The sequence below is a fragment of the Corapipo altera genome, unplaced genomic scaffold (genome assembly GCF_003945725.1).
Source record: "Corapipo altera isolate COAL_440 unplaced genomic scaffold, ASM394572v1 48b, whole genome shotgun sequence".
Taxonomy (NCBI): Eukaryota; Metazoa; Chordata; class Aves; order Passeriformes; family Pipridae; genus Corapipo; species Corapipo altera.
The window spans coordinates 544,354-562,130 of record NW_020884884.1 but is presented as its reverse complement, the minus strand read 5'-3'; the positions used below and the strand labels follow the sequence as shown (position 1 = coordinate 562,130).

General features: G+C 42.2%; 1 protein-coding gene across 1 annotated transcript; it reads right to left on the bottom strand.

Annotated features, from left to right (window-relative positions):
• Positions 1–365: 365 nt before the first annotated feature.
• On the bottom strand, positions 366–17,580 carry TLR5 (toll like receptor 5). The gene is made up of 2 exons (XM_027641231.1): positions 17,473–17,580; positions 366–5,052 (listed from the first exon to the last, which is right to left on the bottom strand). Exon 2 carries the CDS (start codon positions 5,046–5,048, stop codon positions 2,463–2,465), a length of 2,586 nt encoding a protein of 861 aa, XP_027497032.1. The 5' UTR covers positions 5,049–5,052; positions 17,473–17,580; the 3' UTR covers positions 366–2,462.
• Between the last annotated feature and the right edge of the window lie 197 nt (positions 17,581–17,777).

Genomic DNA, 17,777 nt, shown 5'->3' with positions numbered 1-17,777 from the left:
AACTGCATTTGTTCTGAGCATCTCAGGCTTGGAATGGTTTCACAGTGAGTGAAAAAGAAGATGTTTTGGATCTCTTTAAAATTTGACACTGCAGTTATTCATATGCCTGTAGACTGCTCCACAGTCAGGAATGGTTCAACAGCATGTTCTCCAAAAAGCCTTTTGCTGCTTTTTGTAGACCCCTTGCAACAGAATTTGAAAGGTGCAGATGGGGGCTGAGCTTCTGCATTTCTAAGCTGCCTCTGTAGTAGAAAGAAGTTTTCCCAGCTGCTTCTGACACAGGTGTGATCTCTTCAATTTTCAAAAATGGTATGCAAGCACAGAGGCAGACAACGAAATTTCATGCAAAGGTTTTATTAAAACCTTCATATAAAATGACAGATCTTTCCGAAGACTGAAGTAAATGCAACCTTTATGTATCCACCTCCCACCAGTGGCATAAGCATGAGGTAGACAAAAGCATCTCAAATGAAATGAGAGCCATAATTAAAGACATCTATTGTATATACTTGTCATTCCTGCATACATAGGTTAGCAGAAGTAAGTTTTAATTACCTGAAGTGATAGGAGTGTCTTGTAAGTATACAGTAAGGTCCTAGCTGGAGAGGGCTTTTAATCAACACTTGACCAAAAAATGTTTTGTGACAATCATTCAAATATAATTTCTAAGGGTGCTTTTAAAATCCCCAACTCTTGCACCACGTACAGATCCACAAACAGTCTGGGCCTGCAGATGATCTTCATTGTACAGAGTCATTCCTGAAATGCTTGTGGTGGCTTTTCTGACTGCCCGGGGGGCTCTGGGAAGCCAGGACTGCTGGTGACTTCCTAACCCTTGCTCTGCAGCACCATTTTCCCCCACTGCCAGCAGCTGCAGTAGCTGGGAGGCAGGAGGGGTTCTGGAAACCCGGGCTGTTACCTGAGCCAACAGCGACACCCAGGGATTCACCAGCACAGTCCATCCCTTCTTTGATTTGCAATCCCCTGTCCCATGCCGCCTGAAAAATATTCCAAGGTTTACCCATTTTTCTCTTCCTGAGTGACTACACTGATTGAGAGGGAAGAAATACTGTAGTAATTATAGTAATTTTATCTATAGAAATCCTGTATATTTGTGCTCTGAGAGCAAATTTGATCAGCCACAGGCACATCTATATTCAAATGACTGCATTCACATTTCATCTCTATCAAAACAGTTAGGATGGTATTATTTGTTTGCAGCTAAGGTCAAGACAGACAACTTATAAAACCTCCCATTCCTGCTTCCTCACTACAGCAAAAAGCCCCACTGAGGCCCTGCTGAAAGTATTTTGGTAAGCTTTTGTTGAATAAATGTACAGAGATGAACAGTACCTTCAAGGAGTACGTCACAATCAAAATAATAGGTGCAGGTTCTGTATCAGTGAACACTGAGTCAGAATTCTATTAAAATGACCCTGAACAACTCCTTGAAGACACATACCTGAGTAAACAGTGGTAAAATAATTAGAGAAGTAAGAGACTACCAGGCATTAATGACTCCAGAAAAACATTTCAGTAGAAGCAGAAAAACACCTTAGAATTGATCAGGACACAGGATGTGCTGAGAACAACCCAAATTACACAGTACAATTACAAAGTGCAAGTGTACTTCCCAATCCCAGCATGCCAATGCTGTCTGTCAGTCACTGGGCCATTGGCCCTGTCACAGGTGTACAGCTTGCACGGCTACTGAGGTAGTCTCTTGTTTGCTTTTCAAGCCTAGGCTTGCTTCAGATCCAAAGGGAATGCCTGCTCCTCTCTGCAGGGCAGAAGGCAGCTCAACTGAAAAAGCACTAGGCTGAAACAGCAGCAAATGAAGTAGACCAGTGACTGTAGCTTTACGACAACAGAAGTTGTGAAGGGAAAGGGCACGAATGAAGTCCAAAGTTTGTATGTTCCAGTTGAGAAGCTGAGGATAATTGAGTAGGAAACAAACAAATGAAATCTGTGTTACAAGAATTTAAAGCATAAAGGTGCGAAACAATGATTCGACTTTGAAATGGAGCATGAGAAGTTATAGGTTCAGAAAGCACAGAAATAGTCCTTGAACTGATGGTCAGGCAGTGCCTGAAAGCATATTTGGTCACTCCATGGGCTCTTTTTAAAAAAACAACCATGAGCATCCTTCTCTAACTGAAACAGACCCATGAAGTAGGTAGTACTCTGAAAATCAGGACTGAATTGTCTGAAGATGAACATCCAAAATGTGGAGTATCTATGATTCATTTAAGTCTTCTGAAAATGTGTGTCATAGTCCATAAAATAATAGTACTTTCGTCTATTTGCTCGGTGCTTTCAAGCTGTCTCTATGTTTTGTAGGATTTATACTGAATCAATTATCATTCTGTGCCTGTCTTTTCAAGGAAAGAGGAACCAAACTTCTGCTTACTCCTGCCATGGCACAGCTGGAAATGGGATATTCGCCAGGAACTCACACACTGTCAGTGTGAGACGGTTGCTACAGTCTGCAGCTCAATACCATTGGCTTTCCTTTGCACCTTTTTCTCCTTCAGAATTTGGGACGAAAGGTTATTTAAAAACCAGTCTACATCTTGATAATCTTCAGGCCACCGCAAATACCGACTCCTTTGTAAGAAGTTTCTAATTGGTTTGTGTTTCATCAGTTGATATTGAGAAAGTGACCCAACCACTACCATTATGAGGACATCTTTCAGATCAGAGAAGTACCTGCTCTGGGCAAAATTGAAGGCTTCCACACACCACCCATCTTTGAGAAACTGCCTGGTCACAATACAAATTGTTTTCCTGCTGTTCCAAATGGCATCACGAATATTATTTATATGTTCTTCCCCAGGCAAGAAGTCTCTTTCCTCAAAACACAAGGTAAACCTGTTTTTATCCAAATACTGTGAATCCAGGTGCTTTAGCAAAGCATTCTGGACCCATTCAAAGTCATTTTTACTGTAGCACAGATACGCATCATATCTGTATTCACATTTATTTGTTACTTGTGGATGGCTGGCTATTATTTTTTTGGTGATAGTTTTATACCAGATAAAACAAATCCCCCGACAGCGAGTAAAAATGATGGCTGACACCAGAAACATGAGAAAGGTGACAGAGAAGAAGATGAATAGTGAGAACCTGAGTGCCTGCTGGAGTTCATCTTCATCACAACCATCATATTCTAGATACGACAGGGGTACCCCTGCAAATTCAGGTGGGTAGGCACAGTACCTGTCAGATTCTGAGCCAGCTAGGGTTACATTGGTTTCATTTAGCCACACTAGTAGGCTCTTTAAAGAGCAATCACAGACATACTTATTATGTGTTATATCCAGAATATTCAAAGTCATAAAGACTTCAGGCTCAGGGGAAAGCAGCTGGTTTCCAGATAAGTTGAGGTACATTAGGCTCTCTGGAAAAAGCCCAGGAGAAAGATGAGACAGCAGATTGGAAGCCAGATTAAGGGTTTTTAGAGATGTTAGACCTCTAAAAATGTCCTGTGGAAGAGCACTGAGGTAGTTGTTATTCAGATGGAGAACCTCGAGTTTGGACAGTGCCCCAAACACATCCAAACATAAGTCTCTCTCCCACACAAGCTGTAACATATTTTCACCCAGATCCATATAGGTTAACTGACTATTTTGTATAGCATTATCACTTTTCACACAGTAAGAGAACCGATTCTGTTTTAAGAAGATATATTGCAGATCTGGAACTTGGAAAAGAATATACAGGTCACCTACATTTGCCAACCAATTTCTTTCTAAATCTAGGTATGCTGTATCTATTCTTGTGTAAGCTACAGTCATTAGCTTATTGTCACCTAAAGAGGCATACGTCAGATGTGGAAAGGAAGGGAGCTTTTTAATGGCATTGTCTCGGAGATCAATTATTTTCAGACTTACTAAGTGATGGAATGATTTTTCACCAATCATCCCAATATGATTCTGCTGTAAATCAATATATGCTACACTGCGTAGACCCTCAAAAGTATGATCATACAACTCACCTAAAAGATTACTTGAGAGATTGAGGATTTTTAGGTTGCCCAAGCCAAAAAATGCTTGCCTTTCAATTTGATTTATCTTGTTTTTGAAAAGGTTCAGCACTTCCAGATTACCAAGGCTTTGAAAGACTAAAGGATTGAGAGAGAAAATGTAACCCCCTGAAATATTAAGGGAACTAAGATCACTTCTTGCTAGTCCTGCAAAAGTATAATTATCTGGATTTTTTAAGTTTTGAAAGCCAAATCCTGAACCCATTATATGAGTGCTAAATATTAAAGACCTGATTTGAGTCCCTTTAATGGCTGTACAGAAATATTGGACTCTCTCTGTGCTCCAGCCATTTTTGCTAAGGTCTAGTGAGTTAAATGTAATGTTTTTGAAAGGATTTGGGCATTTGGCCCAGTCTACACTTTCTACCTTGTACAAAGAATTAGAACTGAGGCTGAACAATAGAAAATGTTTTCCTCGGAAGCTGGTAAGATTGCTCTGACACAGGTCGGATATGTAGTTGGATTTCAGGTTCACAGTTTTCAGGGCTGTTAGATTATAAAATAATGGATGAGGCTGAAGTCTGGTGATTTTGTTCCCTGAAAGATCCAATTCTTCTAACGATCTCAAATCTTGAAAGTAACGTTCCTCAAGGATGGAATTTCCAAGGTAGTTCCCAAACAGACGGAGTACAGTCAGACTTGCCAAACCCACAAAAGCATCAAGATCCGGTTGAAGAATCCTATTGTATCCCAAATCTAAGATACGAAGGTTTGGCAGGTTCCTGAAAGCTCCTTTCCCTATGGTAACAGGATAGACCAACTGCGTTCCAAATTCCAACAACAACAAGTGCTCCAGCAGTGGAAACGAAGTTTCAGTCAGTCGTATGATATAGTTGTAAGTTAGGAAAAGCTTCACCGTATCCTTCGGCACAAGTGGAATATCTGTGAGGTTGCAGAAAAAATATATGGAGACTTGGGCTTCTGAGTAGCAGCTTCTAGATGCACACACCCCACTAGCTAGTGAGAGTCCAAAGACAAGCACTAGCTGATGACACAGCATCATGAACCTAGGTGAAACAAAGTGAAAATAGAGAGCATTAATTCTGCAGTTGGCTATCTATGCAGTGAGTTGTAGAGCCCATTTTTAATAGTTGTGGAAGAGAGGACTAATGTCGCACTAAAAGTTACTAGTGGTTTGGGAATCTATCCTTTCTCTGAAGTCTAACAGGTACTATCTGATAGGCTGTCTGGTCAGAACATGGGTCCCAAAGAGATGCGAGCAACTCCTATGACCTAAAAAGTAACTCTTCTTTATGTACCTTAAGGGTGGCACCATAACCCCACTAGGTAGGTGCTGAAATCTCGGCCTACCTATTTAATTTGCGCCATGGAACAGGTAATGCTGGTGTATTAGCTTAATTCCTTTATCAGTTATCCAAACAGGTTTAAACAGTTTGGAATACCCAAGTAAAGTGCAATCATCCAGTCATCTCAACAGAGCAGGCTGCTTTTTCCCTGAGCACTCTCCTTGTGAGGGCTATTACCTATTTGGAATTTAGATTGCTGTCATACAGAACTACCTAACACCCTCGAATTTTTAAGAGGAGGACCTCTTTTGGGGCTCCTGGAGCCTCAGACTACGCTGACAATGTGAAATTTTTCTTGAAATGGTTGTGAGATACTTTTGAAAGTATAGGCAGGAACAAGGCTTACGCTGAAGGAACAGAAAAGACACAGTAGCCTGAAACTGTCCTGTGAGATTTCATGTTTCATGAAAAACTGTATTTCCTGAACTGTAAGTTCCTAAGTTATACAAAAAGGTGGATAATGTAATTTATGCAGCTTGCTGACGAATCCATTTATTAATATATTCCCACTCTGTATTTTCCTTGCATTATGCCATCTGTCTGCCTGTCTCCCTTTTTATCCAAGACAAAAACCTCTTCAAAGCAAGGAAGGTCTTTTTTACTGAGCATGGTAAAGAACAGAACAAATTATTAGCCCTAAAGTGATTGCTTGTGTACTGTAGTTTTTAAAAAAATCCCTTCTAACTAAGATTTCAACCATCTGCTTCTGCTTTTAGACAAACATTATTGAAATGAAATGGTAACCCAGTGGAAGAATTTTTGTGTCCTCCAGAACCATCTGCTTATAAATTGGTAAGTGTAAACTCTTGGGGAGCCAAGCCCCCAGTGGCCATCTAACGTCTGCAAAGTAAATCTACTTCAGAGAGGAAAAAAGTGGGGCTTTGAACAGTTATTTTTCTGATTTTAGCACACTGCTTCTTTAAAGCACATGTACAAGCCTCTATGCAGAATATTGTACTATTAAACTAAAATCATCTTATGCTTTTTGCTGTCATACAAAGGGATTTCTGGGAAATAAAAAAGTATGTCAGTAGAAACCACTATGACATTCCCATTGCAAATACCAAAGAAAAGAGAAAGCCAATTTTTAGAGACTATCTGCTACATAGGAAATACAAGGATATTACAGCACAGTCCAATCTCACTCTACCAAACATCTCAAAGTCATTTGATTATATTAAAACTTGTAACAGCTGTGACTACTAGAGTGAGTCTGCAAATTTTCACACCAAATGGAAAACACAAATACCTTGCAACTTAAAATACTAATCTTTACATTTTTAGGACATTCTTGTGTGCTTAGGACAAGATCTGATTCTTGAGGTAAAAGAGATTACGAATATAGGATAAGAATGTTGAATTCTGAAGTCCTGGCATTCAAATTTCATTCGCATTTTGTCTCACTAAGGAATTTAGGATGTGCTGCAAAAAAAAGCAAATGTGCTGCAAAGAAAAACAAATTGTAGGTAATGAGTATCAAAATTCTGTTTTATTGAGCATAGTAAAGAACAGAGTAAATTATTAGCCCTAAGGTGGTTGGTTTTGTACTGTACTTCAAAAAAACACTTAAGAGATTTTAATGTCTTCTATGGGGAATAATTCCAAGTACTAGAATATAATTGTATTTACTACCCTCTTTTTTGACCTAGCATACACTTTTAAAGGGAACATTATAAACAGTAAACTATGTAATGTTTGTTGTTGTGACTACAGAATGTTGTAGGTTATTAAGAAACACCCAAATATATAACAAGTGATTCAAGATCTTGTCTACATTTTTACATTTTTCTTTCCTAGAACCATGAAAACAAAGCATCAAGTTTCCCTTTTAGTATTTGACAACTGTGACATTGATTCTTGTTGACATTGTAATATAAGATGTTTAGCACAAATAGTTCTAAATTACATTTATCTTTCAGACTTTTACATTTTCATTTCTTGTATTTGCACAGATGCTATGGCTAGTTTTTAAAGTTTGGGCAAAATCACTGCATTATCAAAAGCAGTGGCAGACAGAAAAATACTTTGGAAGTCAATATTTGGTGGACACATGCACAACAGACAGCTAGAAAAAGATCAAAATGCTTAGAATGTAAGAATTAGGAAATGTTGTTTTTAAATTTTAAAATGTTGTTTTATTTTCTTTATTAGAATATAAGAAAATGATGAAAGATTTTTAGCCACCTTTCCCTTTATACTTACTTGTTTTTCCACATTCTTGTAAGTTAACAAATACCTAACAACCCTTTAACAGTTGTTACACTCCACTTCTGCTCTGGTTTACTGACAAGGAAGATTTCACTTGTAAACTCTTTGCTCCTTCAATTTTTTCCACATAAGTTACTACCTTCTCTCCCAAATCTTGTCCCTCCATGAACAGGAGGGTGATGCTGGCAGTAAGTAATGCCTCTTACTGCTCTCATGAGGACAACAAAGACTTGTATTTTAACAGAATCCCATCACGTAGCATTTTATGCAACCCTTCACCACTGTACGTTAGCCTTTAAAATGTTTTGGAAAGAATATTCTTCCCACAAAACGAGGATCCTCCCATTCAATTACATGTCTGTGCATGGACATGGAGATGAAGGGATGTCTAAATGCTTCATTCATAGAATCTTAGAATCTTTAAGGCTGGAAAAGACCACCAAGGTCACCGAGTCCCACCTATGACTGAACACCACCATGCCAATTAAACCAGAGCACTAAGTGCAACATCCAGGGATGGTGACTCCAATGGGCTGCCTGTTCCAATGTTTAAACACCCTTTCAGTGAAAAAGTTTTTCCTGATGTGCAACTTGAACCTCCCCTCGTGGAGCTTGAGACTCTATCCTCTTGTCCTGTCAATTACTGAAAATTTTCATTATTGAAAACTGGAGCAATGAAGTTTAGAGAATCAGGGCCCAATAGGAGTGGGATGAAAAATGTAGCAAATGCTTTTGGGATGGGAAGTCCTAAGTAGGCTATGTTTCTGAGCAATGGAAATAACTTTTACAATGCAGGGTGAATATTCTACTTAGATCTAAAGGCACAAGTGAGTGCATACAGAATGCACATACTCTAGCTCTGGTCTCAGCCTCCTGTGCATCTGGATCAGGGAATGCAGATGCAGATGCTTTGGGTCGTCTGGTACTTTCACTATTGTACTTACTTTTTTGTAAAACTTTTGTTAACCTGGTTTTAAATCACCTAGAAACTTTCACTAGCATAGTAATAAAGGATGGGAACTGGCAGTACCTGAGAGTGGATGTTGTAGCAGTGCCTGTTTATCTCAGCACAGCTGTGTATGCCTTAGGACACCCAGAGAGACTGTCAGTAAGCAAGGCTTGAAGTAAAGCTGAAAAGGAGGACTAAGGCTGTCTCTTTTTGTTACTCATGCCAGAGTAACAACTCTCCCATGGAGAGGTAGAAAGCATTTGCCATTCTCCTTTCCACACCCCCAACAAAAATACACTGGATTCCACATAAATAAAGAATGGGTTACATACCCTGCTTCTGTCCTTGCTGAGGCCTGAGGCTTGCTTTTAAAAAGAGTGACCTGAAAGGAAAATTTCAGTCTTAGAAGTGGTTTTGTGCAGCAGCAGCTCCCTGTGCTTCTGTCACATAACCCTAGTTTAAACGAGAATCAGCACACACCAGTGGGAGGGAACAGGTATGAACTGTGTGTGCTTATGAAAATGAGCAGCAGGCCTAAATGTTCTCAGTTGTCAGCCATAGGTTTGGGGGAAAAAAGCAGCAGAACTGCTGGCTATCTGGGTGGACTCTGGGGAAGACCAGTGTAAAATAATCACCAATAAGATTGAAAGAGTTTGAAAATATTTTTAATAACCTATTGCAGTGACCATGATATCCTTCTAAGGAGATTCTTCGTAGATGACAGCTCAGTCAGCCAGAGGAATTGTGAGCCCACCACATGCACCGACTACTTGAAATAATTCCAAAAAGATGAAGTCCTGTGACCAAGGATATCAGCCATTTTGGTGTTTAGGATGTGGTCAGTGGATAAAAAGGTAAAGACAGATGTAAAGCTGGTAAAATCTTCATATCTGCACCAAAAAGGAGAAAAAAAGAGTACATTTTTTACTAATGCTAATTTTCATGAAAATGTCCAGGTCATTTTCTGTAGGTCACTGAATCACAGAAGAGTAGAGTATATACACAATAGAGGTAGCAGCATCTTTTGATGAGTGTGTGAGAATCTCATCTTTAATTGCCACAAGCCTGCTTTAGGATTAAGGATTAAGGGGTAAACATTAATCCTACTGCCAAGTTGGAAGGCTTTTCTTCCCTTTAACTTCATAGATAAGGGTCTTTCTGTTTGGACAGCAAGATGCGAGAGCTCTCTTGGAGCCTGCGTGAGTGCTGCTGTTACCCTGATGCCTTTCTGTGAAACACCACTTAGTTGTCACAGGCAGCACAAAAGCTCCCCAGAGAAAAGGGAAAGATAGGATTCAACAACTTCAGGGTATATTTCTTGCCTGTGAAACCAATGCATGGAAGACAGTCCTCTTTTCTCCCTCTGTACCCCAAAACATTAGACACTAAAGTGGCAAACACTGTCTTAACTGTCTCATTATTTTTTTCTAAAGTGAGATGTTTGTGTATAAAATTACAGATTTAACTTTTGATATGCACACTGCTTTCATCATCAGTTTACAACTTTTCTTGTGACTGTTTTGAAAGTGTATTTAAGCCAACTTCTTTATGTATATGTCCAGAGCCCAGCTAACTGAACAGAGACTGTTTTCTATTCATTTAATCTAAACCATTCTTCCTATTTAATTAGCCCCAGATCTTTCTGCCAGAAACTGGCCAAGTGCAGCACTCAGAAACAGTACCAATAAAGAAATCAGCCACAGGTACAAAACACATATGCATGAAAAAGCTACTGGGAAAGGGAAACAAAGATCAGGAGGAGTTTGGAACCTGTGGTGGGTTGACCCTGGCTGGATGCCACGTGCTCACCAAAGCTGTTCTATCACTCCCCTCCTCAGCTGGATAGGGGAGAGAAAATACAATGAAAGACTCGTGGGCCTAGGTAAGGGCAAGAAGAGATCACTCACTGATTACTGTCATGGGCAAAACAGACTTGACTTGGGGAAATTATTTTAATTTATTACCAGTCAAATCAGAGTAGGCTAATGAGAAATAACTACCAAATCGTAAAACACCTTCCCCCCCCCTCCCTTCTTCCTGGGCTTAACTTAACTCCCAAACTCTCTACCTCCTCCTCTGCCCAGAATGGGTCCTCAGGGAGCTGTAGGTGGATATCTGCTCCACTGTGGCTCTCCATGGGCTCCAGGGGCACAGTTGCCTCACCATGGTCTTCACCACAGGCTGCAGGGGAAGCTGCTCCAGCAGCTGGAGCACCCCCTCCCCCTCCTTCTTCACTGACTTTGGTGTCTGCAGAGTTCTTTCACACATTCTTACTTCTCTCTCCAGCTGTAGTTGTCATTGCACAGTTATCTCCTCCCTCCCTTCTTAAATGTTATCCCAGAGGCTCTGCCACTGTCGCTGATGGCCTTGGCCTTGGTCAGCAGTGAGTCCATTTCAGAGCCAGCTGGCATTGGCTCTGCAGGACATTGGAGAAGCTTCTGGAAGCTTCTCACAGAGCCACCCTTGTAGTCCCCACCTCTACCAAAACCTACACAGACCCAATACAGAACCTTTGGGTAAGTGAGGGCATTTTTGCTTAGTTTAGATAATCTCAGCTAGAAGGACTTTCAGATTTTAAAAAGATTCTTGATTCAGGTCAGAAGTTCTAGAACAAGAACTGCAACAAAGTCAAAGAAATCCTTTCTTTCTTTTCTTCTCCTTCCCCTTTCAAGCCCAGTTTACTTTACTCCATCTTCTTTTCCTCAGTGTCTTTCCCTTTTCACTGTCCTTTGGCTTAGATATATACCAAGTGCACCAGGATATAAATGAGGTTGAACTCCTACACTGGTATGATCTACTGCATCTGCCTGCTTTCCACAGTGTGTCTTAGTCTGGATTTAAAGGTAAGGCTTCAGTTATCTTTCAGGGGAATTTTGTTGTGCTAGCTGCCCAGTCAGAAAAGTAACCCCAAGCAAAGCCTCAGAATGAAGATTAGAAAGTATGCACAAACCTAACACAGCCCATGCATGATTACCTGCCCTATCCCTGGCTAGTGCAGCTCTGATCTTGTTTGCATTGAACTGACCCTTCTGTGGAAACACCCAATCAGACTGAAGCAGACTTGAACAACAACAACAAACCAACCAAAAAAGCAAATCAAAACCAGAAATAAAAAAAGAGACTAAGAAGCAATGCAAACAATGGAAACCGGTCTCTGTTGTTTATATGTTACAGGGCTGAGACTTCCTCTAAAGTATCTAGAACAGTTGGGCTGCTTACCTATGACTTTCAATTTTTCTGAGAATGGCTCAAAGCCACTGAGGCTAGAGGCTGTGGCTGTGGGCAGTGGTAGCTCAAAGTGGAAGTAAATGCTAAAGGAAAACTGAGGAGTTGACTATAATACTCCAGTTGGGCAAAACAAGAGGAATACTGATTGGATGCAATATTATGCCAGGGGCATGTACTGACAAAGGGAATTAGAGGGCAGTAACATCCATTGCTAATTCTGTACTCAACACTGGGCTCTAAAGCTGAAGTCTGGTTATGGATTTTAGCTAAACTAGTGCTTTGGATTAAGCAACCATAATTAAGCAAGCAATATTCTATTCCAAAATAATTCAAGAAGTTTATCTTCCAACCCCTGCTCAGCAAAAAAAAATCACAGAATCACAGAATTGCTAGGGTTGGAAGGGACCTCTGGAGATCATCTTGTTCAACTGATCTAGCCCAACCTCCCTGCCAAGGCAGGATCACCTAGAGCAGGTTACACAGGAATGCATCCAGGTTGGTTTTGAATGTCTCCAGACTCCATGACCTCTCTGGGCAGTCTGTTCCAGTGCTCTGCCACACTCAATGGAAAGAAGTTCTTTCTCATGCTGAAGTTTCAGTTTATGGTCATTGCTCCTTGTTCTGTCGCTGGGCACCACTGGAAAGAGTCTGGCACCATTGTCTTGGCACCCACCTGTGAGATACTTGTATTCATTAATGAGTTCCCCTTTCAGTCTTCTCTTCTCTGAAGGAAAACTGAGCAGGCCCAGCTCCCACAGTCTCTCCTCATAAGAGATGCTCCTGATCTCTCATCATCTTTGTTGTCCTCTGCTGGACTCTGTCCAGTAGCTTCTTGTCTTTCTTGTGCTGAGGAGCCCCAAATTGGACACAGCACTCCAAATGTGGCCTCATTAGGGCCAAGTAGAGGGGCAGAATCACCTCCCACAACCTGCTGGCCATGCTCTTCCCAATGCATCCCAAGATACCACTGATCCTCCTGGAAGCAAGGGCTCACTGCCGGCTCATGGTCAACTTGTCATCCACCAATATTCCCAGGTCTTTCTCAGCAGAGCTGCTCTCTAGTAGGTCAGCACCCAACCTGTACTGGTACTTGAGGTTATTCCTCCCCAGGTGCAGTACCCTACACTTGGCATTGTTGAAAATCCTCACAGCTCTAGCATCCTTGTGTGCACAGCCACATTTCTGCAGGACAGATGTCAAGTACTGTTACCTGACACACTTACATGCTTACAGCCTTATGGTTAGAGCAGTTTCCTTGAGGGAGAACCAGACTGAAGCTTCTCAGACTGAGGCAGGCTAAGCACTCGGGTCTTCCACTTCCTTTAATGGTCTAATTGAGCCATAGCATCAGGGACCTCTCTTTTCCTTGGCCAAAGATTGAAAGAAAATGTTCATGGCTCATATGCCCTGCACTAGACTCAAAGCTGTAGCTCTGCTAGAGGTGCTCCACGCAGGCTCCCCTGAGGAGGTCTGCCAGGGGTCATGTTCTTTGTATTGACCTCCCCAACACCTGCAATTGCTGTGCAAGGCTCCTCACCTTGGGGTGCTCCCGTGCAATGGCTTACACGCACTGGGAGCTACCGCAGATGTGGGGGTGCCTTGTGGGTTTATGACTGAAGGAAGGGCCTTTCAGATCACATTTTGGGGACTTGGCTGCCTAAAATCCACTGAAATTCACTTGAATAGAAAAATGTGTCTCAATCTCATTCTTCAGATCTTGGGTCCCTTCCTGCCATCCAAATGAACAGAGTCTCCCTTGTGCAGCTTTCTCTATATATTCACATGTCAAAATTCTGTAAGGAAATGAGAATCATTTCTACTTCTTCTATCAAGTGCAGAACAAAATATCCTTGTCTAATGCCCTAATATCACTCATATTTTCTTCAGTCATGGCAAAAACTATGGGCATCTTTCCCAGAGCCTCATGATAAACACTGGCTGTGAAGAACTATTTGTATCTGGCACTTGGTAAAATTTCTAGAAAAAAACCCCAAAGACCTTCAAAGAGCATCCTTTTTCTTTTAATCTAACAGATAGCCTTACTGACAAGGAGTTTGTAATATTTATTTAGGCCATAAAAAAGATCTTGAAAGATATAGTGCAAACAGTAAACCTTTGTTCTTAGACCGGTCAGATAAAGGCCAACTGCTATTGTGAAAATTTGTATTGCTGCTGTTATCTGATTAGATCAAATCTACTTACTGAAAGAAAAGTAAAGATCCGAGCTTTTGCCCAGGCTCTAAGCCATCATAATATATGCATTTGTACTCATAAAAAGTTGAGCAGTGTAAACATACTTTTCATCACGGGGCCTCTCTAGCCAATGACAACCTAAAAAAGAAACTATTTCATTCATCATATGATTAATGAATATGCCCCCACCCCCTTGGCATCTCCCTTAAGTTGCTAGGATTCTTAACTGTAATATAGCATTTTCCAACTTAAAATCAGGAAGCATCTTATAAGGCAAGTGAGTACTGTGGCAGTTCCTGTCACTGATGGAAAAAAACATAAGGCAATAAGGCATTTAATGACCTGACAGAGCAGAAGGACAATAAAATTCAGCCACTGGATTGGGTGTAATGATGTAGTTCCTGTTTGTATTTATTTGTTTTGATATCCCATCACATTATATGATGAGATGCAAACACACAAAGACAGATGTGATTCCTTAATTATAGGGTAAGAGTTCTTTAAAAGAAAACAGTCCCCAGAAGGATAAGAAAATAAACTTGAAAAAAACACGCTCTAGGCTATTTCTCCAGAGGACAAGAGTAAATTGGATAGGCAGAGGGAGGGTGCTGCAGCCCCAGACCCCAGGTCCTGGCCCCAGTTCAGTCGTTTTTAGCCCCTAGCACATTTTTAAGTGTCTCCCTGCTGATTAGAGCCAGGCTGCTCCTTTCCCTGCCTGAGCAACCAGCTGGGCTGGTTGTTCCAATGAAGCACCCCAGTGCTGGGCACTGGTTCATCTGCCAGCCTCCCCCACCTCTGTGTCTCAGAGGGGATGATGAAGAGAGCTTCAGAAGAGGATCAAGAAGGTTTCCTACAAACTTCCAGGTCCTAAGGAAATAGGGCTTCATCAAGGGCAGTGAAGATTCAGGAGGCCGTTGTGTTTTTTTTTCAAGTTGTTGCTACTGTTTTTTCCCAGTAGAGACACTCATTCAAAGCTGCACAAACAACCTAGCAGTCACAGTCACCACTCAGATACATCCTGAGTCCATGTTTTCTTTTTTTCTTTGAAAAATGTCACGTGAGAACTGCCTGGTCTAGACTAGAAGTCACTCCAGGGAAGAAATGTTTCCTTCTTATTAGCTCCCCTTCCCTCTTAGCTGTCATTTTGGACTGTGTTCTTCACACAGTGGATTTAGCTTAGGAGCACAATGTCCTTTTTTTGTGCTTGCAGGATAATTAGAAGCAGAGAGGATTTAAGCTCTCGCCTGGAAGAGATCAAATTGATAATAGGAGAGGAGTCTCAAGAAAGACAGTCAAATTTTTAACTTAGAGGAGGCCAGCTTTCACAGATGAGACAGAAATTCTTGAGGAAGCAGCAGGAAGTGGAGAAGCAGCATTCAGACAGTAACTCCTGGGATCACAAGCAGAGCTCTGTACAGCTTTACCTGCAAAAGTAACCTTTTCATAAAGCTCATCAGCACTGTCATGCCTGTGAAATAGTTAGTGGTCATGCATAAAACTGGTAATGGGTTGGTAGCCTGAAGTCAGCAAAGGTGACTAACTGGCTAGCCAGAGAGGGAATGGCATGGTCACCCCTCCTGCACTCCTGGGACCCAATCTGGAAACGTTATTTAATAAAGAACTACTAAAAAAATATGGAGACAGGTGCCTGAATATGTGGAGCCAAATGGAACAAATGATAACAAAGAGATGGTTGCTTTTGCAAGGTTTTTTTACACATACATTTTAATAAAGCAATCAAAAGATAACAAGCTGCAAATGTCCAGTGATGAAAAGACCATAAATATAATACAAAGAGAGAGAAAATCTGCCAAACATTGAAGTGAAATTAGAAACCTGCTCTGCTCTTTCCTGGAATGGAGATGTTGAAAGGATAGTTTCCGAATTTCTTTGAAATAAGCTTTAGATCTGAATAAATTTGAGTTAGTTGGTGGAGGAGAAGAATGTGAAAATTTCACTCACTAGTATGGCTGACATAATCCTGTACTGTAGAACCTACAATGCAATGAAGACCTGTGAAGATGACAGAAAAGTAGCTGGTAGCCTTTCTGAAACCATTCCTGAGGGAAGCTGTTGGTGAGTGGGTTGTTCTGTTGACTCACAGCATAGCAGTAGCACACTAGGGCTCACCTGCATATATCTTCCAGGTCTGACACCTAGGGACTGCCGAAACAGAAATCTCCAAGCAGATTATATTTTAAATTCTGTCCCTACCCAGCTTTTTCCGGAGGGAAAGCTAGCTATGTCTTCATTTAGCACATTAATCTATCAAGTAAAACAGCTACTCTCAGTTCTGTTCTCTGCACAATGCAACACCAAACATTTTATCTCACCCCCCCCATTCACTGTGGAAGCATTGGTTATTCTGGACTGGAGGCACTCTCCTCTTCTGTTACAGCTCTTCCAACTGAGTGAATAATGTTCAAGAGTTGCTAAATCAAAGACATGCTTCAGCCTACTGAAGGGTTAGGGGATGCTTTGTACAGGGTCAAGGGAGGGAAGGGAGATCTGCTCTGGGCAGCTTCCATGTTCTGACTATGCACATGTTCAACCCAGAAACCAATCCTTAGAGAACACCTTGGAAGCCCCTCTTGTCCTCCCCTCCAGTTGCTGCCTCTTACCATCTCAATCAGCTTCTCGCACAATGACACAGCTTCACAAGGAAGCTGGAGGAGGCCAAAATTAGCCTGTTCCCAATTAGGATGAAGACATATGTCCCATTCACCCTCAGGCAGAGGACGGAAAGGGCTGAACTCTCCCACAGCTTGGGTGAATGCTCCCAGCCATAAGCCACAGAATCAAAGATGTGCAGTTCACCACTCCATTTTAAAACACTACTGTGCTTTGGGCTGGCTCTGAGCTAGAAGCATGCCTACATCACAACACCTGTACCACGTAGCTGTATCAGATGTTGGCTGGTCAGCCCTGCCAGACTCGGGCACTGCTGGGTGTCTGCAAAAGCAAAATGTTTCATGCTTGAGTACTCGAAGCACTGAAGTGCAAGGTGGGAATTGCTGACATCCTGCAAGGTGGGGAGTCTTACAAGGCCAGATGCAGGCATGTCTCATCAAGTCCCACCTCTGATGCCTTTGTGCCTCTTAGGAACTTTATACCCCACATACCTATTTTTTCCCCATAAAATGAGAGTAATGATCCGGCCTCGGGGAGGGCCGGAAAGCGAATGAATGCTAAGTTACATACTGCTCTGAAAAATGCAGAAGTACAACCCTGGTGCCAAAACATTCTCCTACGGGTGGATACCCTTATTTCCTGGCGACTGAAAAGGGAAAGACAGAAGGGGGAAAGCGAGGGTGACGACCGACCCTTGGGCTGGCGTGGGCTGTGAAGGAGCCATGTAAGGCTGCTACTCAGACTCCCGGCTCCCACCCGTATCCCGGTGTCCCGGCTCACCTCCCGCCGGCGTCCGGCCCGGGACAGAGCGGAGCAGCCCCGCACGGGAAAATCGGGCGGCGCCGGGGAAAAGGCTGGGAACAGCCGCGCCGCCGGGAGCGCCCCCCGCGCGTTATTCCCCGCATACACACCGTCCGGCTGGAGCGGGAAAACGTGCTCGACCTGCAGGGAATGGCTGAGGAGCGGTGCCGGCGGGGGAAGCACGGCTGGCCGGGACGGGAAGGTGCGGCCGGGAGGGCAATGTTCACAGCGGCCGGGAACGGCGCTGCAGCTGAGCCGCCTTCTTGTGCAAGGCGACCGTAAATAAAAGGGCAGCGCCAGAGAGACCTGGGGTGCCGCAGGGGTAGGGCATGGAGGAGAGCGGTGGTGATGTGCATATGGAATGGGAAAAAAAAAAATATTAAAAAAAGATAGAATCACCAAGGAAGAAACACTG

What these genes read in the sequence shown, in the direction of transcription:
- TLR5 (XM_027641231.1), bottom strand. Translation starts at nt 5,048, where the DNA reads ATGATGCTGTGTCATCAGCTAGTGCTTGTCTTTGGACTCTCACTAGCT.